Source organism: Telopea speciosissima, chromosome 6 (genome assembly GCF_018873765.1).
Source record: "Telopea speciosissima isolate NSW1024214 ecotype Mountain lineage chromosome 6, Tspe_v1, whole genome shotgun sequence".
Lineage (NCBI taxonomy): Eukaryota > Viridiplantae > Streptophyta > Magnoliopsida > Proteales > Proteaceae > Telopea > Telopea speciosissima.
This window is the reverse complement of record NC_057921.1, coordinates 30,873,463-30,897,778: the sequence shown is the minus strand read 5'-3', so window position 1 is coordinate 30,897,778 and position 24,316 is coordinate 30,873,463. Positions and strand designations below refer to the sequence as shown.

The following is a 24,316-nucleotide window of genomic DNA, read 5'->3' as shown; positions in this document are numbered from 1 at the left end:
TAATTTCATAAACCCTAGTGTTCTAAATTCAGTCCAGCCATATCCTATCAGCCAAATCCCTTCAAACTTTAGACACAGCATCTCTACATCAACCCCTCCATTCGACCTAGCCTGCTGCCTCATCTTCCATAGCTACACCCTAATTCCCCTTCATCTCCACTAAACCCTAAATAGTCAAAAACCTGTTCTGACCTAATTAGCCATTCAATTCAGCCCATATTACAGTCGAACCTTTCCCTTACTGTTTAAAAAACTCGACCTCAGTCCCAGCCCTTAGATCCCACTCAAAACCCTAGTTTTGGTAATTTTTCTTAATTTCTAAAACCAAAAACCCTAACCCTAATTCTGCAGGAATTTTAAACTGACCCAAATCCCAATATTTTTATATCAAAATAACCCCCTAGACCTGCTGATCATTACCATATATTACTTTCATCCATAACCCTAGCCTAAACCCTAGATTTGCCCTAAACAGTCCCAAACTGCCAAGCCAAATCAGCAGCTGTATTTAGATCCTGTTGCTTGGCCTCTAATAGGATCCTTATCCTATTGTGAGCTACATTACATAGTCCCACTAAAGTTCCCTTTCTCTGTCTGTAATTTATTTTAGATGGTTTGCTTTGACTTGTACTTGTATGCATCATAATACCAGGTTATCAAAACCTGAATTCTGAGAATGCTTGAATGATCAATGAGATCAGTCAAGCTCTCTATTTATAATAATAATAATAAAAGAGATTACAAGGGGAAACACTGTTCACGGCACTGTTCACGACAATGTTCACTTGAACACTGTCACTGCCCAAATTACAACTCTACCCTTATTCAAAAATACATAAATAAAGCATAAATAAAATACCAAAAGTACCCTTATAATATTGGGTAACACATCTCAACACTCCCCCTCAAGCTGGGGCATAGATATCACACATACCCAACTTGACTAGGCTAGGATAAAACAACTTTCCAGGCAGTCCCTTGGTGAAGACATCAGCAAGCTAATCAGAAGAAGTCAAAAAGGGAATACAAATCTGTCCATCTTCTAATTTCTCCTTGATGAAATGCCTATCCACTTCAACATGCTTGGTACGGTCATGCTGTACCGGGTTGTGTGCTATGCTAATTGCAGCCTTGTTATCACAATACAGCATCATAGGAAGGCGAATAGGAATACTCAGATCTTGTAGCAGACCTTTAAGCCAAAGTAACTCACAAATCCCTTGTGCCATAGCTCAAATTCGCTTCGCACTAGAACGAGCAACTACATTTTGCTTCTTGCTACGCCAAGTGACAAGATTTCCACCTACAAAGGAGCAATACCTGTAAATAGATTTTCGATCCGCGAACCAGCCCAATCAGCATCGGTGTATGCTTCTATCCGTAGGTGACCATGTGAAGACAAAAGAATGCCTTTTCCAGGAGCTGACTTCAAATAGTGTAGAATGCGAAGAACAACCTCCATATGTAAAGTGTAGGGATTATGCATAAATTTACTCACAGCACTCACAGCCATAGTTCGAGAACTCGTTTCGTTTCGGTATTTCGAGCTGACCGAAATATCCGAAATATTCGAAATTTCGGATATTTCGGCCGAAATATTGTATTTTTCCGGGTATGTTTCGATAGGTCATTTCGGTGGGTTTTAGGCCAAGTTAAGGCCTCGAAACTTCATGGAAACCCTATTTTAGGCTATATAAACACATTTAAATGTTCAAATTGCAAAAATAGTCACCCAAAATGGTGTTTTGGATGTGCACCATTGATTGGCAATGTACGGTCAAACCCTAATGTATAAGTGTATAACTTAGTTAATTACACATTTACATATACACATTGTACATTAAACAAGTAAATTGACTTGGAACTAAGTTGGAAACATAATGACTCATAAGTTAAGTCATAAATCATAATATTAAGTACATAAGACATCAAGTCAATAACAAGTTAACAAAAAACAACTTAAGAGTTAAGATTTAAGAAGATGATATCAAACATTCCAAATCACAATATGTCAATATCCCCAATTGTCCCCTATAAGGCTACAAGTCAAGTAGTCAACTAGTCATCATTCATCTCAAATGTTTACAAATTTGCTAATAATAACTACTCCGCCATCCAGATCAATACCACTCATGGTCCACCGGAGCCGACGCGGTATTGCTTCTCCGATCGTAGGGACAAATGCATGCCACGCCATAGTCGTGGCGAAGAAGAGAGTGTAGTCATCCACAAGGGCCATGTAAATCGTGATCATCAACATGTTGAAGGTAACCTATCCTAGATATAGGTCACCAAATCGAGGAAGAAGTACTACCCACTCGATCCACTATGATATGAGTCATATGACGGCTCCGGGAGCATGTACGGGTTGTACGGTGGCAGCGCGGGTGGGTCAGCCGTGATAGGAAAAGAAGTCATGCACAAAAAGACGATCCACTATATCTCATGAGTGGGAGTCATACTCAAAATCGAATGGATGAAGAAGATATAGGTAGCTTCCCCTGGGTACCGCCTGTAATGCCCTTCGCCACATGGATGTGAATGAGATGAACCATGCTCGATTGGCCGAGATGGACTGCCGTCTCACATGAAAAGATGGGGCACGAAAATGCCCACTGACCCATCGGTTTCTATCGCCAATACTCACCCACCAACAGCCGTATAGGGCATCAATGTCCATAAGCTCACCGCTACTAGTACCACTACCACGACCACCAGTGACGGGATCGCCACGCCGCTTCGAGTAGGTCGAGGTGGACGATGTGGGCCGTGGTGGACGTGTGGGGCCGGTGGGGGCACGGATTGCCTCTGCCGCGCTTCTTGCCACAAACGGGACTCGAGTTCCCCATATGCTTGACCACCATCACCATCATCATCACGTGACTCACGTCCATCATTACCTTCATCATCACCTCCATCATCACCATCTCCACCAGACCACCACCACCATCTCCACCATCACCATCTCCACCACCACCATCTCCACCGATGACATGTAGACCAATCTTCATCCTCCTCATCAACACCACCAGGATCGAACGGTATGGGTACCCGTCCCCATGCATGTACCTCACCGCAGCCTAGGTCATCCACATCACCAGTGTGTTCACTATCATGGGGTCGCCCACTTCCAGGCCGATCTAACACTGGCTCACCTCTATCCCTCACCCAATCAACAATAGGATCTTCATCATTCGACTCCACCGGAAAATGTCCAGATCGATATTTTCCCCGATACCCTTCTCTCCCATGCGCGATGTGTCATCTTCAACCTCAAATTATAATGGACATACACTAAGTCGAGAGACGTTCGTAACCCAATCTATTTCTCCTCTCGAGCGGATGAGAGAAAATGTACTCCAATTCCGCTCACAAATGACATGCCGAACATGTCTCGAGAGAAAACTCGATTGCTATTTTTCTTAAATTGTTTGCACGAACCCCCATACAACACCCACCATTCACCGCATTACAACAAAAGAAACATGTCACCTTCATTTCAAAAGAATAAGATATCAATTAAGTAATGACTAATGAAGTAATGACTAACTAGTACCGCATCACCGCTGTCCGCCTCACAGGCAAATTTTCGGTTCCAAAACTTCCGCAGCATTGAAGATGCAACTCCAAGAAGGAAGAAGAATTCGTGAAAAAGAAATGCCATGCAACTCGAGAAGGAAGAAGAAGAAAAAGAAGCTCTCGAACTTAGGGTTTGAATAGGGAGCCATAGATTAGGATTATTATTTTCCATACATAGTTTATTTTCCTGTTTTTAGATTGAACCGGGTTAGAATTGGTTGCATCCAATTGGTTCATTTGGTCTAATTTAAGTGAAGTGTTCCTTATTGGTCAATAGGTCCTTATATCCTATTGGCTAGTATGGAATCTTCTTTTAAATTAGTTGTTTTAAGTTAGATTCTTTTATTTTAAGTTAGTAGGGATATCTTAGTCAATTTACCTTCGTTTTAAATTAGTTAAGTTAGATTAAATCTCTCCCTTCCACGAGTTTAGAAGGAGGAGACTTTAATTTGTACTAGGATTGGACCATTGGCCCTTTATTATAAAAGTAGAAATCGTGGGAGGCTCCCCCACATTGAAATTTGAATTAAAAGACTGTTTTCTCTGCTGCTGGCCACGCTCGCTGCTTACGCTCCTTTGAGTGTGCATCCTTATGGATTTCAAGGTGGAAAGGGTGGGTGGATTCCTGCGACTCCTTGCACCGTGACGGCTGGGACGATCTCTCTCTCGAAGGTGGTTTCATCCTTCATCATTCAAGCTGCTGCCGGTGGATTCTAGTGGTGAGTTTGTGTTTAATTTCTGTTTTTTTATCATTCCTTCTCCTTCCCCATTCGATCCCTTTATTTTCGTTTTAATTTCATAAACCCTAGTGTTCTAAATTCAGTCCAGCCATATCCTATCAGCCAAATCCCTTCAAACTTTAGACACACATCTCTACATCAACCCCTCCATTCGACCTAGCCTGCTGCCTCATCTTCCATAGCTACACCCTAATTCCCTTCATCTCCACTAAACCCTAAATAGTCAAAAACCTGTTCGACCTAATTAGCCATTCAATTCAGCCCATATTACAGAACCTTTCCCTTACTGTTTAAAAACTCGACCTCAGTCCCAGCCCTTAGATCCCACTCAAAACCCTAGTTTTGGTAATTTTTCTTAATTTCTAAAACCAAAAATCCTAACCCTAATTCTGCAGGAATTTTAAACTGACCCAAATCCCAATATTTTTATATCAAAATAACCCCTAGACCTGTGATCATTACCATATATTACTTTCATCCATAACCCTAGCCTAAACCCTAGATTTGCCCTAAACAGTCCCAAACTGCCAAGCCAAATCAGCAGCTGTATTTAGATCCTGTTGCTTGGCCTCTAATAGGATCCTTATCCTATTGTGAGCTACATTACATAGTCCCACTAAAGTTCCCTTTCTCTGTCCTGTAATTTATTTTAGATGGTTTGCTTTGACTTGTACTTGTATGCATCATAATACCAGGTTATCAAAACCTGAATTCGAGAATGCTTGAATGATCAATGAGATAAGTCAAGCTCTCTATTTATAATAATAATAATAAAAGAGATTACAAAGGGAAACACTGTTCACGACACTGTTCACTTGAACAGTATCACAGCCCAAATTACAACTCTACCCTTGTTCAAAAGTACATAAATAAAGCATAAATAAAATACCAAAAGTACCCTTATAATATTGGGTAACACATCTCAACACTCCCCTCAAGTTAGGGCATAGATATCACACATACCCAACTTGACTAGGCTAGGATAAAACAACTTTCCGAGGCAGTCCTTGGTGAAGACATTAGCAAGCTAATCGAAAAAGAAGTCACAAAGGGAATACAAATATGTCCATCTTCTAATTTCTCCTTGATGAAATGCCTATCCACTTCAATGCTTGCTTTTTTTGCTATGAATGTTTTAAATATTTTATAATTTTCAAGTTGTGTGCTTATGCTAATATTTTTGACAGCCTTGTTATCACACATATAATTCATCACATCATAGGAAGGCGAATAGGAATACTCGATCTTGTGGCAGACCTTTTTAAGCCAAAGTAACTCACAAATCCCTTGTGCCATAGCTCGAAATTCGGCTTCGGCACTAGAACGAGCAACTACATTTTGCTTCTTTTGACGCCAAGTGACAAGATTTCCACCTACAAAGGAGCAATACCCGTAAATAGATTTTCGATCCGCAGTAACCAGCCCAATCAGCATCGGTGTATGCTTCTATCCGTAGGTGACCATGTGAAGACAAACGAATGCCTTTTCCGAGGAGCTGACTTCAAATAGTGTAGAATGCGAAGAACAGCCTCCATATGTGAAGTGTAGGGATTATGCATAAATTAACTCACAAAGAACAAGCAATGTCTGGACGAGTGTGTGAAAGGTAAATCAGCTTCCCTACAAGCCTTTGGTACCGGCCTTTATCTACAGGCTCACCCTCATTTTCCTTGAGATGAACAGTGGGATCTATAGGAGTATCCAAAGGGTGGCAGCCTAGCAAACCTGTTTCAACCAACAAGTCTAGGACATACTTTCTTTGGGAGAGAAATATGCCTTTTGAAGATCTGGCCACTTCAATCCCAATAAAGTATCTTAACTTCCCTAGATCCTTGATCTCAAACTCCTGGCCGAGGAAGGTCTTCAACTGTCTGATCTCATCACCATCATTGCCAGTAACCACTATGTCATCCATGTAGACTATAAGAACAGTGAGTTTTTCACCAACCCTCTTAATAAAGAGTGTGTGATCAGCAGTACTCTGCTTGTAGCCCACAAAATCATGGCCTTGTGGAATCGACCAAACCAAGCTCGGGCGATCTGTTTCAGCCCATACAGCACGCTTTAGCCGGCACACTTTTCCTTTATTTCTCCACAAGAGAACCCTGGTGGAATGTCCATATATACCTCCTCCTCCAGTGCTCCATTTAGGAAGGCATTTTTAACATCTAGTCAGCGCAAATCCCAACCAAGGTTGACAAAGACATGATAACAACACACAAATCGTATTCAGCTTTGCAACAGGTGCAAAGGTCTCCTGGTAATCAATGTCGTATGTCTGAGTGAAACCCTTGGCCACGAGTCGTGCCTTATACCTATCCACAATGCCATCCACCTTCTGTTTCACCACAAACACCCACCTACATCCAACGGTTTTCTTCCCAGGTGGAAAAACCACAAGCTCCCATGTGTTATTTTTTTTCAAAGCTTCCATTTCTTCCATCATGGCTGCCTTCCACTTTCCATCTGATAGAGCTTCCTGCCAATTGTTAGGAACACGAACAGAAGAAAGAGAAGAAATAAAAGCACGAAATGATGGGGAAAGGGAGTCATAAGACACAACATGAGATATGGGATGCTGAGTGCAAGTCCTGACACCTTTGCGAAGGGCAATAGGCAACTCAGGAGAAGGAATATTACCTGGTGGAGAGGCAGGTTCTAGATCCAGGTTCGGCAACTGGATGGGTACGGGAGCAACAGTTGATTGAACCTGCTTATGTTTCCTTGCATAGGTCTTTATTTTGCTAGCATTAATCATACCCTGAAATTCACTAATGGCCCTTTGGACAAGAGTCTGGGCTGGTGTGGTTTGCTCCCCCTGTACAGGAACCTCTCCCCCTGACTCAGGGGGAGGAGGAGGAGGACTAGAAGGAGGCTGAATGGGAGAAGTAGGCTGAATAGATTCAGCCTCATCATGAACCAACTGGAGTGGAGGTGGAGAGTCTAAAGTCAACACATCTTCGCTAATACTCACCCCTTGAAGATGTGGGGACACATAGTAGGAGATACTCTCATGAAACACGACATTCATGCTGACAAAAGTCCGGCGGGATGGAAGGTGATAGCACTTATACCTCTTCTCTGTTGCAGAGTACCCTAAGAAAATACACCGAAGACTACGTGGGTCAAGTTTGCCCGGGGACCTTGTATCCCTGGCATAGCAAATGCAGCCAAAAACCTTAGGGGGAACAACAAAGGAGGAAAAGCCAAGTAATAGCTCAACAGGGGGTCTAAAGTTAAGGACCTAACTGGGCAGCCTATTAATTAAATAGGTTGCAGTAAGAACAACATCCCCCCAATAAACGGAAGGGACATTACGGGCAAACAGAAGAGCACGAGCTACCTCCAAGAGATGGCGATTCTTCCTCTCAGCCACACCATTTTGGGCCGGAGTATCCACACAACTGGTCTGATGGAGGATGCCATGGGCAGCCAAGTATTTTTGGAACTGACCTTCCATATACTCTCTCCCATTATCACTCCTTAAAGTCTGAACAATGGCATTAAATTGAGTTTGAACCAACTTGTGAAAGTGCTGAAAACAAGAAAAAACCTCACTTTTATTGTGCATAAGATAGACCCAAGTGAACCTGGAATAGCAATCAATAAAGGTGACATACCACCGATGACTCGAAAGTGAAACTTTTCGACTAGGACCCCATACATCAGAATGAACAACATGAAATAAAGAAGATGATCTTTTATTAGAAGTTGGATAATTTGAACGTGTCTGTTTGGCCAAGACACAAGGCTCACAAAAAAAATCTTCTTTATTACATGAAGTACTTAATGCTGGAAATAAAGTAGATAGGGTACCTCAAGGGGGATGTCCTCGTCTAGAGTGCCATATGTGTAATTTAGAAGAGAACGATGCTGGGGAACAAAGCCTAGAAGGTAATGCCTGCGTAGATGTAGGATCTCCATCAAGCAGGTACAATCTGCCATGTACTTTACCCGATCCAATCGTCTTCCCCGAGTCCAGTTCCTGAAAAACACAATGAGTAGGAAAGAAGGTCACTTTACAGCTCAAAGATTTGGTGATACTACTAATGGAGAGAAAGTTAGTGGTAAACTTGGGACTATGCAACACAGAAGATAATGTCAAAGAAAGGGAACAACTAATGGATCCTTTCCCTGATATGGAGGAGAGGGACCCATCAGCAATCTTAACTTTGTCCTTACCAGAAGCAGGAAAGTAAGTGTTAAAAATACTAGAGGAACCTGTCATGTGATCAGTAGCTCCGGAATCTATAATCCAAGGAGTGGAAACTACTGATGCACAATGACCAGCAAAGGAAATACCTGCACGGGCAAAGACGGAACCTGAATTGGCAGCAGATGTAGTAGGGGCAGCAGATGAAGTCAACAGATGCCGGAGAGCTTGAAGTTCTTCCTGGGAGAAGCCAATGTCAGTAGTGGGAGCTGGAGCTACACTTTCAGTGTGATTGGCTTTGTTTTTAGACTTAGCACGACCTCTTTTGCTCTCAAAATCAGCAGGCTTCCCATGAAGCTTCCAACACTGAGTCTTAGTGTGATAGGGTTTGTGGCAATGGTCACACTTCACAGGCTCTTTAGCAGTAGCATTAGCAGCAACAGTATCAGCAGAAGTATCAGTAGTGGAACCAGCAGTCTGTAAGGCTGATCTTTCAACCTTAGGAGTAATCATCATAGCAGCCCTCCTTGTCTCTTCACTATGGACATAGGAAAAAGTTCCCTCCAAAGTGGGGAAAGGAATCCGTCCAAGAACCTGCACCCGAATAGGATCATACTCATCATTGAGTCCAGGCAGAAAGTCATAGACCCGAAACTGATCTACATATGTGTGGTAGGCAGTAATATCCGCAGCAGTAGTAGGCTGAAACCTAGCATAGTGATCCAGCTGTTGCCATAAACACTTGAGGACAGCATAATACTTAGTGACTGTCATCTCCTTCTGAGTAGTGTTTTGAAGAGTTTTCCTGATCTCATAAACCTGAGCACCACTCCCTGAATGACCATAAGTACCCTTGACAGCAATCCATATATGAGTAGCAGTGTCAAGGAGAAGATACTGACTAGAGAGGTCAGTTGTCATGGAGTTCAGAACAAAGGACATCACCATTGCATCATTGGCAGCCCATTTAGTACGGGCAGCACCTTCTTCAGTGGGCTGTTTGGTGGTACCAGTAAGATGGCCAGTGAGTCCCCTACCAACCACAGTCAGGGATAATGATCTGGCCCAAATTAGGTAGTTGGTACCATCAAGCTTGATGGCTGCAGCATAAGGAAGGAAGTCATTCCTGGTCTGATCTCCTCCAGAAGTAGCCGAGGTTATCTCTGAGTCACCCATAGGACAGCTAGACAGATGTCGAACCTTGAGGTGAACAAAAAAAAACTGATCTTCAAAAAAAACCTTGCCAGGCTGAAATCGATTATGAATTCTAAAATTCTGATCTGCAGGAAAAAAACTGCACTAATTGGTGTGAAACAGTGGTCGATTGCAGCAGTATGAGTAGGGAATTAACCCACAAAAAAACTCCCCAAACAGCAGCCCAAAAAATCCAAATCGATAATGAAAACTCCCCAAACAGCAGCCCAAAAAATCCAAATCGATAATGTGTCAGGGTTTTACAATTGAGATCGATAAGAAGGGAAAAAAGGGGCTAAAGCTTTGAGGTCTTCAATTGAAAATAATCCAAGTATGATAGATGTTGTCTGAAGCCCTGCCAATGATGCTCCAAAAGAAGTAATCGATCTTCCAAGAGTTGTGAGATCGATTTCCAAAAAAGGTTGAAGCAGTCCAAATCGTAGAGAGATAATTGCAGCAGCTATTGATCAACTTTTAGGGCATTAAAATTGAGGTGGATTGGAGGGCAGCACTCGAACCATAATTGGATCACCTCATTAGTGCTGCCCTTAAAGGGTTGAGAGAACCAAGCAAAGAGAAAGGAGAGAGAGAGAGAGGAAGTCAATGAAAAGAAGGGAAGAGAAGGAATCGATGGAGAGGGGAGAGTTTTGAAAACCCTAGATCAGAGAAGCTGCTCTGATACCAGGTTATCAAAACCTGAATTCTGAAAATGCTTGAATGATCAATGAGATCAGTCAAGCTCTCTATTTATAATAATAATAATAAAAGAGATTACAAAGGGAAACACCGTTCACGGTACTGTTCACGACACTGTTCACGTGAACAGTGTCACAGCCCAAATTACAACTCTACCCTTGTTGAAAAGTACATAAATAAAATACCAAAAGTACCCTTATAATATTGGGTAACACATCTCAACATATACCTAGCTATATAAATAAATATGGGCAATGACACTAGTATTGCTTGCCATTGATTTATTCTTTAACCTAAATGATGTACCTAAGAAAAGAGTAGCAGAAAAAGTGCTTTTTCATCATATAAGCCTCAAGCAGTTCCAAAGTTTGGGATTGTTCACATTTTAAAGGAACTTCAAATGTTCAATTTTGGAGATTCACAAATTTATTATAGTTTACATGATATATCAAATATACACAACAACCATGACTGCATCCACAGATCACAAGTGCCCAAAAATCCAGACCAGTTCTGATTGGATTTAGCCAGTAAATTATGTCAAGTCAGATAGGATACGACAATCAGTTCAGCCCCAAATAGAAGTGAGGGGGAAATTTCATATACATTTTCTGTTTCACAAATTAATATGATTTGGACGAGTAGATGAAAATCAAATAGAAATTGCCAGTCAAGCAAGAGACAGACAGTGTATATGCATATTATGAAAACTCGATGCCAGCATGATTTTCTAATTAAGATGATGATATTGTAGCATAAGAGATTTTTTAAGATAACTGATCAAAATTGGTGCTGTGACCTTTCTATAACAGATAGAACAGGGATAAGATGTCATAAAAGCACCAAGTGTGTCCAGGAAGAATAGAATGTGACCTACAACATGGAGCTGCTGCAACTAAGACCAATTACCTGTAATCTATGCATGCCACAATGATTTCTCTTTCTGCCAACTGTTGTCCTAAAAGGGAACCCCATGCTTTGTACCTGCACCAAGAAAGCATACAATAACTTAACTAAGAAAAACAAACAGTTTCAGATGGTGCAAGGAATTATATTAACAACGCTAGATCACACAACACAACCAATTTAAAAAATAACCATATCGCCTACTTCTCTGATGCATTTTATACAGAATTTGTCTCATACTTCTTTACTATCTCTTTCAATTACCATACAAGTGCCTTAAGGTCACTCTGTCTAACAACTTTCAGTATCTAAAGTCAATACACCTTCTATGCCACCTTAAATACAAATAGAAGGCTGTAGACATACAAGAAGTAAATCAATAGCTTAATTCCTCACCCAATTATCCAGGCTCCACCAGTTACAAATGCCACAACTGGCTTTGGCCCATTACTATTTACGGGTAAATACAGATCAAGCCTGCAAAATCAAAATGAGATGAGCAATTAGAACAATAGAACATGTAAAATAAATGTACATTGTACAAATCAATAAGGTAACACCTAAACTGTACCTATTTCTTGGTTGATCCCCATAAACTACACTTCGACGGACCTGACTTGAAAAGAAATAGTAATATCCAACTGAAAGAAACAAGAGGGATCAGTTATACACATGAGAACCAGAAATAACCAGCAGAATCCTGTAACATGACAACTACAGCATATACTGTTTTTAATAGATAGATAGATAGAGAGAGAGAGAGAGACTGGATAGATAGACAATCTAGCCATGAATATTGGAAGAGCTGAAATTAAACAACAATATATAATTATATTCTTGTCATCAGAAAAGCACACACCTTTGACAAAACCTGGGAAAAGTAGCATAGCATAAAATCCAAGGGCAAGAAATTTTGTGATCCATCTGTAACCTACCCTGAATGAAAATAAACTGTTAGAAAGCCTATCAAATAGCATTAAACAAATTACAAGATTTAAATATTGCAAGTACAAAAAATAGCCAAGCGTATTCATCAAATTCTTTTTGTTCTTCATGTTCGGCATGTTTTTTTTTTTTTTTTTTTTTTAACCCGAATATTACCTGGGACCTGGGCTGGCCCCTGAGCTTTTATTAGATATCAGAAAAAATAAAGAATACAGGGGGGGACGTGCCACCTTACCCCAACCCACACCTCTAAGTATTCATTCCATTCAAGACAGCGTAAGCAGCCCTTTCAAGCAGAAATAGCACAAAAGCCTAACATCTAAGAACAGGCAGTCCTGCTTTGTCCTCACGGAGGATACTTTGCCGGGGTCCCGTGGGTATGCACCCAGGCCGAAACCTGGCAGAGGCCTCAATAACACAAGACAAATTGGCCAGCCAGTCTGCCGCCCTATTGCTCTCCCTGAAAGTAAAAGACACATGTGCCCGTGTGTAATCAACCAGCTCCAGAATCTCCTTAAAGTAAAAGACACATGTGCCCGTGTGTAATCAACCAGCTCCAGAATCTCCTTAAAGTAGTACCAACCCTCCCACAACTTGCACCTCCTCATATTAACCCTTACCGTTGTCTCAGAGTCCGAATTTACAACCACATCCCACAAACCCATCTCTTTGCATATTTTCAGACCATCCCTCAACGCCCTCAGCTCTGCCAATGAGTTCGTACAGTGTCCATAAAAACTAGAAAAGGCAGCCAGCATATCCCCATTCCGGTCCCTTATTATCCCTCCCCCACCACCCGGGCCAGGGTTGCCTCGGCAGGCACCATCCACATTCAGCTTAACCGACGCAAAAGGGGGGCACCAATACACAAGAAATGGACGTTTCCTCCTGCGTATTGGCTCCGATAAACCAAAGCACTGCAGCAATAAACTGTCCCTAGCTGAAGCATGACCACCAACCATGGATGGGTAGGAAAGCTCCCTAACCCATCTCTTAATGCACTCGATTAAAGTACTAGCTGTCCTCCTCTGTTCTCCATGCCTTCTGTTATTTCTTTCCTTCCAAAGTTCCCAGACAATCAGAGATGGCAGCAGCCCTGTGATATACGCGCTCTGAGGCAGTGGCCGCCCGCCAATCCCTGCCAAAGCAAAATTCTGTGTCTGGCACCCTGACCAGGGAGAATGGTGATGTCAAACATACGGGAGAAGTGTCGCCAGACTTTGGTGGCTGTTCCACCATCAACCAGGCAGTGATCTGTCGTTTCCATCTGTGGTCTACCACAACAGGAGCACTTTGAAGCCAGGGGTATACCCATCGCCATTATGGCGTTGTCAGTTGGAATCCTCCCATTCAACAGCTGCCAAGAAAAATAACCTATTTTCACCGGGAGAGCTTGATTCCAAATCCATTTCGCGTATGCTACCGTTGGGGCCCCACCCCGCACTTTATTCCAAACAGCCTTGGTGGTGAATAAACCATTGCTAGAGGGGGTCCAAGCCAACACATCCTCGCCTTCCGATAGGACAAAAGAGCCTGAAGCGATACTATCTCTCACAGCCGCAGAGTCAATGCTGTCCAACACGCCCTGCCTCCAAGAGCCATCCCCACACACTGCATCCTTTACACGTAACCCCAAGTCCACTAGGAGCCCATTGTCCACAGTGTCTACCAACGAACCAAACCCCGTCCAATTATCCAGCCAAAATGAGATGTTGCCACCGCCCAGCAACCATCTGGAGTTGCTCAACAGGAGATCCTTATAGGCTAGTGTTTCCCGCCAGGATTTTGAACCAGCCCCCATCGACCCTGCTAATTCCACATGCTAATTCTTAAAGAACTTTGCCATAAAAAACTCACTCCATAACGACCTTTCCGTAAGAATCCTCCACAGCCCCTTTAGCCTAAGGGATAGACCTACATCCTCTAGCAGTCTAATCCCCAGCCCTTCCTCCTGCGGCCTGCAAATCTTCTGCCAGCTAACCCAGTGCTTCCACTTACCCCATTCTGAAATGCCCCAAAGAAAATTAGCAAAGATCCCATAAATTCTGCGTAATACTGCCTTAGGCGGCGCTAGCCTGGCGAGAACGTGAATGGGGATCGATGAGAGCACATGCTTTAAGAGAGTAATTCTGCCACCAACCGACAATAACTTTCCTTGCCAGCCTGCTACTTTGTTCCGTATCTTCTCAACCAGCCCATCAAACAAACAGATTTTGAGCCTTCCCGAATGCAGCGGCGCTCCCAAGTAGGTGAGAGGAAAAGACTTCTGTGCGAACCCAGTAATCTCCCCTACAACTCGAGCTTTTGCAGAAGACGCCCAGTCACACAACACAAAACAGCTCTTCTGCCTATTTATCAGCTGACCCGAAAAACCTTCATTTCTGATAAGGAACCCCATTATCTGCTTGAGAGAGCCCTTCGGCGCCCTAGAGAAGATAATAGTATCGTCCGCAAAGAGACAATGTGTAACCCCAGGACACCCTCTTGGCAGTTTAAAGTAGGAGGCATGCCCTTCTGCAAACAGCTTTCTAATTCCCCTGCTTAGAACCTCCTCTGCAATGATAAAGAGAGCAGGGGAGAGGGGATCCCCTTGCCTCACCCCTCTAGATGACTTGAAAAAGCCAGACTGTCTGCCCCCCAGAACTGTAGAGAACCAGCAGTTAACCACCATCTTCTTGATCAAGCTGATCCAAACATCGCTAAACCCAAAACCAGAAAGGACCTTCCAAAGAAAGACCCACTCCAGCCTGTCATAGGCTTTAGCCATATCAAGCTTAAGAAGCAAATTGCCTCCCTTGGTTTTTCTGTTGATGTCATGGGCCATCTCTTGGACAATGGAGATATTGTCATGTATACTTCTGCCCTGCACAAAAGCCCCTTGCTCCTCTGCAATGATGTAAGGGAGGATGCCTGCAAGCCTAGTTGCAAAAATCTTCGCAATAATCTTATAAGCAAAGTTGCACAGGCTTATGGGCCGAAGATCCGACATTACCTCAGGGTTCTCCTTCTTGGGGATGAGCACCAGATTGGCAGAAGTGAAGCTCCTGGGCAGCTCTCCTCCCTCAAAGAATTCCTGGACAGCAGCCAAAACATCCTTGCCAACCACGTCCCAGCAAGATGTGAAAAAGTAACCAGAGAAACCATCCGGTCCTGGTGCACAATGAGAAGACCGCCCCCTTGACCTCATCCATTGATGGCATTACGAGAAGAGCAGCATTGTCAGCGTCAGAGACTTACTTGGGAATCAGAGTAAGCAGGCCCTCGTCCACCAAACAACCCTGAGTGGTAAAAATGTCCGAGAAGTGCCTCACCGCCTCTGCCTGTATCCCCTCCGGGTCCGTGACCCAAGCACCATCCCCCCCTTTAATTCTCAAAATATTGGCCTGCCTCCTTCTGATGTTAACCAAAGAGTGAAAGAACTTCGTGTTACGGTCCCCCTCCTTAAGCCAAGATACCCTGGACTTCTGCTTCCAGAAGATTTCCTCCTGCAGTAATCTCTTGTAAACCCTCCCTAGCCCTTCCCAAAGCATCCCTGGACTCATCAAAGGCCTGTTGATCAAAGGCCAACTCAGCTCTGCGCACTGAGTCCTCCGCATCCCTGACATTCTGGTGTATGTTGCCGTAGACTTCCTTGTTCCACTTTCGCAGAGCACCACGAAGGGACTTGAGCTTCTGGAATAAAACAAAAAGGGGCGATCCATTAGCCGGCACATTCCACCGGTCCTTCACAAAGTTATGAAAGTCTGGGTGCCGAAGCCACATCTGCTGAAATTTGAAGGAGGAATGGAACTGAAGGTTAGTAGTCTTGAACGCCAGGCCAATGGGCGCATGGTCAGAGCAAGTCCTGTTAAGATGGGAGACGGAGCTGCTTGGAAATTCATTTAACCAAGCAGTGTTAAGCAGGAAGCGATCCAACCTAGCCAGCACCCTTCGAGCACCAACCTGGTTATTCGACCAAGTAAACATGTTACCAATATAAGAAATTCAACCACCCGAGTTTTTCATCCCTAACCTTTGTTACTGACTTGGCAGGTGTACAAAAAGAACCTTAGCAATTACCGCTTTTGCTTTCATATTGATGTTAATTGTAGAAAAAGCTATCCATGAACTTGGTTCATGCCATAAGAATGCAGGATACAGTAGGCAATGGATCATCTATCATTAAAATATTCCCTAGTTAGCATTTGCTTATTTCAATAGGAGCAAGATAATAAACCATTGCGAACTTCAAGGCCCAAACAAAGAGATTCCTAAAGTCATAAAACATGTCACGGTAATTTGCTTTGAACTAACTTCGGAAAATGATCATAATGCCTCTTTCCCCTTCAGAAGACGAGAAAGCACCCAAATTGGGAAGTAGCCAAACTAGAATCAGAATGCTAATGAAGGTAAAGTAGACTAAAGTTAGAAAAGTCATCAAATTTGGGCCCCACAATGTTGGGGGAAGTTAGGGAAGTAGCCAAACTAGAATCAGAATGCTAATGAAGCTAAAGTACACTAAAGTTAGAAAAGGCACCAAATTTGGGCCCCACGATGTTGGGGGAAGTTACAACAACAAAACATCCCTTTTCTAGCTGTTGGTTGGGCAGAGAAAGTAGAAGTATAGTGGGACCAATGGAAAGTGAAGAGTGTACCCAAGGATTATTTGGAATTTTGCAACTGGCAAAAAGAGGAAAGTTATTTGTGGGTGGGGGGAGAAAAACAACAAAGTAAATCCCCACCACGCAACCCAAATAAGCTGAAGTTTTATATTCACACAAAGGAACCCGTCAAAGTTTCCCGAATTTGCTTGGCAACCAAACGCAGGCTACGTGACTTGAGGAAAGAATCACTAATATGCAACATCCAATAGTTTTTTTTGTAAATTAGTAAGGCCACTACATCCATCAAATAGGTAAAGATAGGATGTTCCGAGTCCTCTTCCTTAGCCAACAACTTCAATAATAATATAGCTAGAGAATTTCTAAATATTCCATTTTGAATTTTTCTTGGAAAACTTCTATAACTGAATAAATAGTTTATTCTCTCTTCTTTCTCCCGAAATGGTGGAAAGGAAAAACCAAGATTAAACAAGAATAGAAGTTAAATATTGGAAAATTTTCTCACTCCCCTATACTTACCCAATATTTACTCAAACTCCCCTGCTCAAACTTTTACATCTGATTCCCCCAAAAAATCAAACTCTTACATATCCTTCTCCCCTATTAATTTAAAATACCCAAATTACCCTCCCATGGTTCAATTGTCTCATTTCTTTTTTAATTTTTAATTTACAGAAGTGGGTCCCACTTCCACTTTCTCCACAGTTCACCTTGCCCAGCCACCACCCCCTCACCTTGGTCCGCCGCCGCAACCCCCTCGCCTCTCCCCTCCATCCTAGTCCCCACCGCCCTACCCCCTGCTTCCTTGCACTCCCGGTCACCCTCCGCCCCTGCTCTCGCATACACTCATTGAATCATGGAGTTACATAATGTACCTGCAGTTACCCAACCGCACAGGATCTACTTGAGTCAGTTTATTGTTGCACGGATTTGATGAGAGTGATGTCGACCACTGGCATCTTCATAAAGAAAATGTTGTGGATAGCTACTTGGTCGAGATCCCAAGTACTCATGATATTTCTAACTTTTTCCTTCCTTCCTCCTCCCACGGTTCTAATTGATTCCCTATCAGTTCTCTCATCCGATTTGGTGTTCTAGACTTTTAGCGCTCTAGAATTTGCGAACCTTCACCTTTTCTGAAACTTTGGTAAGATTCTTGTATTCATTTTCCAAATTTGAACAAACCGCAATTAGTTAGTCCTGTTGAAAGATTATCGAAAATTATTTTCGAATTAGAATTTCTCCGTCGTTTCATTCTGGCCAAATAATCTTTTGTTTTTATACCCGAAAATATCTTTGCTTGTTCTGAATCCCTCCTTGTTTCAGTGAAGATGTAAAGATCACTTCTTTTTTTTTTTTGCCAGAAGCAAAGATTAATTTAAAGTGTTCTGTTCTGCTTTTCCTTTTCGGTTGAAAAATGAATTAAGAGAGGGAGTTTGAAAACAAGTTTAACAAGTTTGCTCCATTGCTTGGAAACCTGGAACGAGATTTTTCTCCGCATATAATAGAGTTTTGAGGCATTTGTAATTGAGGGATGGAGTGGAGAGGGATTGAACACAGGGAAGGCAGAGTGTGATGGGGGAGTGCAGGGAAGCAGGGGTGCAGCGGTAGGAACTAAGATGGAGGGGAGAGGTGATGGGTTGCAGTGGCGGGCCAAGGTGAGGGGGTGAGCCGCAGGGAAAGGATAGCTGCAGAGAAAGGAGAAGAAGAAGAAGAAGTAGAAGAAGTGGTGGGACCCACTTTTGTAAATAAAAATTAAATAGAAATGGGACGATTGAACCATGGGAGGGTAATTTGGGTATTTTAAATTAATAGGGGAGAAGGAGAGGTAGCAGTTTGATTTTTTGGGGGAATCAGATGTAAAGTTTGAGCAGGGAAGTTTGAGTAAATAGGGGGTAAGTATAGGGGAGTGATAGAAATTTCCCCTTAAATATTTTATGTGAAAAAATGGCTTAACTGCCACAACCCATAAGCACAAATCAGTAGACAATATGAACTTCTACAACCATGAGCAGGCTAATAGCTCTAAGATTGGAAGATGGAAACTTTGGTGGATGTTGTCATCCATACAGATAACCAGGATCTAGGAAAACCAACAAATGAGAAACAATGCCAGCTTCATGTATCCAAATGTGGTGTTCCAAGGCCTTGAGGAATAGTAGGAACAATAGTAGAGAAGAGGTCCAAAGTTGGAACAGCAGATTAATTAGAAGCTTCTCTAACTAAAGCTCAACGTTTTTCGTTCTCATACATTCTAACATTGAATGAAAATGGAGTTGAACAACCACATAACCCTGTCAGAAGTCCTGGAGTCCACAAGGAAGAACAGAATTTTCATTTATTCAAAGGGAGGGGGGACAACTCGAATAGTTATGATTCTACCTACATAAGACGTCATCCAAAAATCAGTTAAGCCCATAACTCACAATCCCCATCAATTACTGAAAAGAGCCTTGGTGTCACATTGTGTCTGGACCCCCTCCAATGCCTTGGTCGCCTTACATCTGGACCCCCTCCAACACCTTGGTCACCTTGCATCTGGACCACCTCCATCATAGTTGTCACGACATCTAGGCTACCCAAGGCATTGGAGGGTGTCCAGACGCAAGGCAACCAAGGAGTTCAAGGCTTGGCTGCAATCAGTTCTATACCATCCCTTCCACTTAAAGGAATCCTGTCCTCAAGTTATTTAGCCCAAGAGCTTGCTCCTCCAGTGAAAGAGAAGCAAATGAGACAGAAATGTTAAACAACTTTGAGAAGGTCAGGAAGATCAACAACCCATGCAGTACATTAGTCTCCTTATTCACAGGATATATCTTCCTCTATAGCCACTGCAACACACTCAAAAATCTTGCTTCAACAGTAACAATCAAATGGTTTCCATCATCAAAACTTCTATTCCTCAATGTTTATCATCATGTAATATGTACTTTGCATTAGAGTCCTCCAGTTTCTTCTTAACAGCAACGTAGATAGACATGACCCCCTTGCCCACATTATCTATGGCAAAACTCACACCTCATATTTTCAGTAATAGCACGAAGACCAATCCAACTATGTAAGCATCCCTTGTATAAATCTCCTTCTCCAGAGCTGAGGTTTTGACTTCTCCTTTGTTTTCAATGCTTCCATCAGTTCATAAAGCCAACTCAATGTCAAAAACTTGAGGATGTTAGCAACATGATTATTAGAAACAAGGAGACCAGAAAACACTTCTCTTGTCAAAGCCTCGAAATGTCTGAGGAATTCAATAGGAAACAACAAATTGACATGAAAAAATCATTCTTTTGACAGAAAAACTGTTCAAAAGAAATCGCGTATTAAGCCAAACTGGATTAGTTTGCAAATTAAAGAAGAGCATGTAACAACCCTAGTTCAAAGTTTTTTGTTCTGGATAGAAGAAAAACTTCTTGCTCAAGGAAAAAGATGAACCATTGCAAAAAGATAAAGCAGCACCATTAATAGTAACTAGTATTCGGGATCATTACTTGAAACAAAACTATTGAACCCGATCCATTGCATATAGATCACAAGTTCAGGTTTATATCTGCTATGCAATGAATACGAAAAGGAACCAGCATAGTCAATTGAAAATTGGTAAGATATGGATTCAGCAACAAATTCACAGGTTTCGAAAGGGCTTTTCAGATTTAGAAATCATAGTTGTCACGGCGGTTAGGCGACCCAAGGCGGTGGAGAGGGTCAAAATTCAAGGCGACACTAACTAAGCGAACAAGGCGTCCAAGGCGCCCGCCTAGGCGGCCAAGGCGCCCAAGTCGACCAAGGCGTCGCCTTGCCAATTTTTTCAAATCTAGAAATACAAAGCTGTACAGCTTTTCCTCTGAAAGAAACCATGGAAAATCTTCACATTGGAAACCAGCCAAATAGCAGCATGCATATCAAGATTTTAGCAATACATAGCTATACAGACATGCTGCTCCTACACCCATTAAATATCAAGATCTTGTCAAACTTCAAACTCAACTCAACTCAGACTTATCCAAACTAAATGGCGTCGGCTGCATGGATCCTTTTTCTCCAATCAACTCTATTCAAAGCCATACTTGTTACTAGTCCTAAGCTATGCATGTCTTTCCTCACCACTTCTCCTAGAGTCATTTAGGCCTACCCCTGGCTCTTTTAGCACCTTCAATCTAAATCAAATCACCCTTCTATACTAGAGCATTCAAAGGCCTACGTTGCTCATGTCCATGCCACCTCAAACGACTTTCTCGCAACTTATCACATGTCAGAGCTACTCCTAAATTAGCTCTACTTTGTTCATTCTTTATTTTATCCTTTCTAATTTTACCATTAATTCACTTCAACATCCTCATTTCAGCTACACTAAGTTTATTTATATGTTGGTTTTTTCATTGTCCAACATTCAGCTCCACACATCATTGCTGGTCATATAACTGTCCTATAAAATTTTCCTTTTGAGGTTTAAAAGAATACATCAATCACACAGCACTCTAGATGCACCCCTCCACTTCATCCACCCTATTTTAATTCTTAGTGCAACATCATCCTCTATTTCCTTCTTTATTTATGATTGAACCTAAGTAACTATCAATAAAGAATAGAGTTACAGCCACTAGTCTTCACAGCTCTCTCAATCGATTAGAGAGAAAGAACCCTCGCTACAAATATATAGTGAAACTCTATACTGGTAGTTTACCGAAAAACAAGACATCATACTCCCAACAGCTCAAGAAGTCAGAAACAGAACACTCCCACTAAAGCAACTCTTCCCCACATAGACATCTATAAAGAGAAGGGTTTGGACACTGTAGCTCTTATTATGATCCTGATACAAAATTGTACCACAATTGCAGATCTTTTCCAAATCCATTTTGGACTTCCAATCATTCCAACTTACGTAAAAGCAATGTCTTTGTCAATGAATGGCCCGTCACATGTCAAAAAAGAAAAACAAGAAACACCCTATTTTAATTCTTAGTGCAACATCATCCTCTATTTCCTTCTTTATTTATAATTGAACCTAAGTAACTATCAAAAAAGAATAGAGTTACAGCCACTAGTCTTCACAGCTCTTTCAATCGATTAGAAAGAAAGAACCCTCGCTACAAATATATAGTGAAACCCTATACTGGTAGTTTACCGAAAAACAAGACATCATACTCCCAACAGCTCAAGAAGTAAGAAATAGAACACTCCCACTAAAGCAACTCTTCCCCACATAGACACCTATAAAGAGAAGGGTTTGGACACTGTAGCTCTTATCACGGTCCTGATGCAAAATTGTACCACAATTGCAGATCTTTTCCAATCCATTTTGGACTTCCAATCATTCCAACTTACGTAAAAGCAATGTCTTTGTCAATGAATGGCCCGTCACATGTCAGAAAAGAAAAACAAGAAAAACAACCTTGGCAAATTTAAAGATTCTGATCAGGGAACAACCATATTACGTATCAAACTAGTTGTAAACACAATCCAAACAACAATTCTATCAAATCTAACAATCAGAGCACCAAGATGAGTACTTAAAAACCAAAAAGAATTGAGAGAAAAGGAATAGTACCCCAGATAGCGTAAGAGCTTGAAGCTAAGGCGAGTAAGCAAATAGGTCTCGGCAGCAGCGTGCCCAACGTCCCTCTTCAATGAATATTGACGGGGAGGGATAGAAGGAAGAGAGGAAAGAGACGAGTCGCTATTGACCCTCCGCCTCCTCTGCTCCTGTAGTTTCATGTTGTTGCGGTTGCTATTGGTATTGGTACTGGAAGCTCGGGAGAGCAGAGGTCTTTTCTCCATGGCTTTCTCGCCTCCAAACAACATCGAGGAGAGGAAAAGAAAACGACCCTGATTACCACGTTCTCTAAACAACATTGACTTCGTCCCCATAGTCGAAGGAGAAGATGAAGAAGAAGAAGAAGTGGAAGAAGGGGGAGTCTCAGAGATGGGTAGGATTTGAGATTGCATGTGGTATTTATCTCGGTGGAACGAGATGGAAATCGATCAGAGAGGATCCGGGAAGGAGGTAGGAAGAGGGATTTGTTGTTACATGAAATGGGTTCGTTGGATTTATCTGTTTCGTAATTGGGTTCGATTTGTTTGGCCAAAGGGAGGAGTGGGAGACAGAGAGAGCGAGAAAGATAGCACATAATAGCACATTTCTCTATTTTATACTCAGAATTTTGATTTGAAGAGAGAGAAGATTACACTCATGAACTTCCTAGAGAGAGAGAGAGAGAGAGTTGCGTCGTCGACATGTTGTGTTGTCGGGATTTCGAGTTCGGAGGAATCTGAGGATTTGGATTCCACATGGCGTGATTTAGATCGATATGGGGTGAAAAGAAAAGGGTTTGAAATTCGAATGGGTTGTTAGCTTTCGGTTTCTTTTTCTTTTCTTCTCCTCTCTCTCTAGTTCTTTTTTCTATTTTTTCTCCTTTGTTTCATTCGTTTGTCCACCTCTCCTCCTCCTCCTCACCGCGTCGTCTGTCAATTCACTTATTTTTTTTCGTTCTCTTTCTCTTTCTCTTTCTCTTTGTGGTGTTGAAGCTTCATCACCAAAAAGGCACAACTTGCGTGGCAGTAACAATCACCATGCCTCACGCATCCTTTATCAAAATTATCTTCTCCAAACTTCCTGTAATGGAGAGGGTATAATTGTCCGTGTGTTTGTGTAATGACCACAAACACCCTTTTTTTTTGTTTGTTCAATCTAATGTCTATGGCTGTAGAAGTCATTTCAGGATTCTTGGCTCTGTGGAATGTTTAAGAGTGTCTATCAACAAATTAAATAATTAAATAATGAGAAAAAGACCCTTGCTTGGTGGTGCCCCTACGCCGTGGCACTGTGAAATGGCACCCCTATCCCCTAGATAGATACACAGCGTGCTCCTCCATTGGCTCAAATGCTAGTGTGGATAATGATTTTGAGGGTCTGAAAAAAAAATTCTATCTAATCCAATTAGATATCAACAAATATTAAATAATTAAATCATTAATGATCTTGAGGGTCTAGAAAAAATCTATCCAATCCAATTAGATTTCAATAAATATTAAATAATAAAATAATAAATCATCTTAAGGGTTTTTGAAGATTCGACAGGTTCTAGAGAATGAATCATTTATGTTGGGGGAGGAAGGCCAAGTTACGTAAATGGATAGTCAAAAATCTAAATTCAGTTAACATATGTATTCGATCAAGAAATATCTTGATTTGATTACATCTGATCCGTATTTGATCCGTTTACATCTCTATCGTTAAATCCCTCTTTTTTTTCTTTTTTTTTTCTTTTAGTGTTGCTATTAAATCTCTTTTATTGAAACGGCATATAAATAATGACTTTTTATATTATTTATGTTTATCATATGAGGAAACCCTTTTTAGGCTTTGTACATGGAGTTTACAAGGTAATATAGTTAAGGAAGTAGTTCTCTCATTTTCTATGCTTCGGCCAAATTTGAAAAGTTAGAAACTCTTTTGTATTTTCTTATTATAATTTTTTCTCTCCTTGGCACTATTCAGGCCT

General features: G+C 41.8%; 1 protein-coding gene across 2 annotated transcripts in view; it reads right to left on the bottom strand.

The window, feature by feature from the left end:
• LOC122665347 (probable isoprenylcysteine alpha-carbonyl methylesterase ICMEL1) overlaps nt 1–22,797 on the bottom strand; it is a 33,714-nt gene extending 10,917 nt beyond the window's left edge. The window contains exons 1-5 of one of the 2 annotated variants that reach the window (XM_043861468.1): nt 22,363–22,797; nt 12,128–12,204; nt 11,840–11,909; nt 11,665–11,745; nt 11,272–11,346 (exon numbers count right to left, since the gene is read on the bottom strand). In XM_043861468.1, coding sequence (XP_043717403.1) covers nt 11,272–11,346; nt 11,665–11,745; nt 11,840–11,909; nt 12,128–12,204; nt 22,363–22,760 — 701 coding nt within the window. In that variant the 5' untranslated portion in view covers nt 22,761–22,797. Of the gene's footprint in view, nt 1–11,271; nt 11,347–11,664; nt 11,746–11,839; nt 11,910–12,127; nt 12,205–21,641; nt 21,686–22,362 lie in introns of those variants that run through there. The other variant, XM_043861469.1, reaches the window with a different exon arrangement.
• Nucleotides 22,798–24,316: the final 1,519 nt, after the last annotated feature.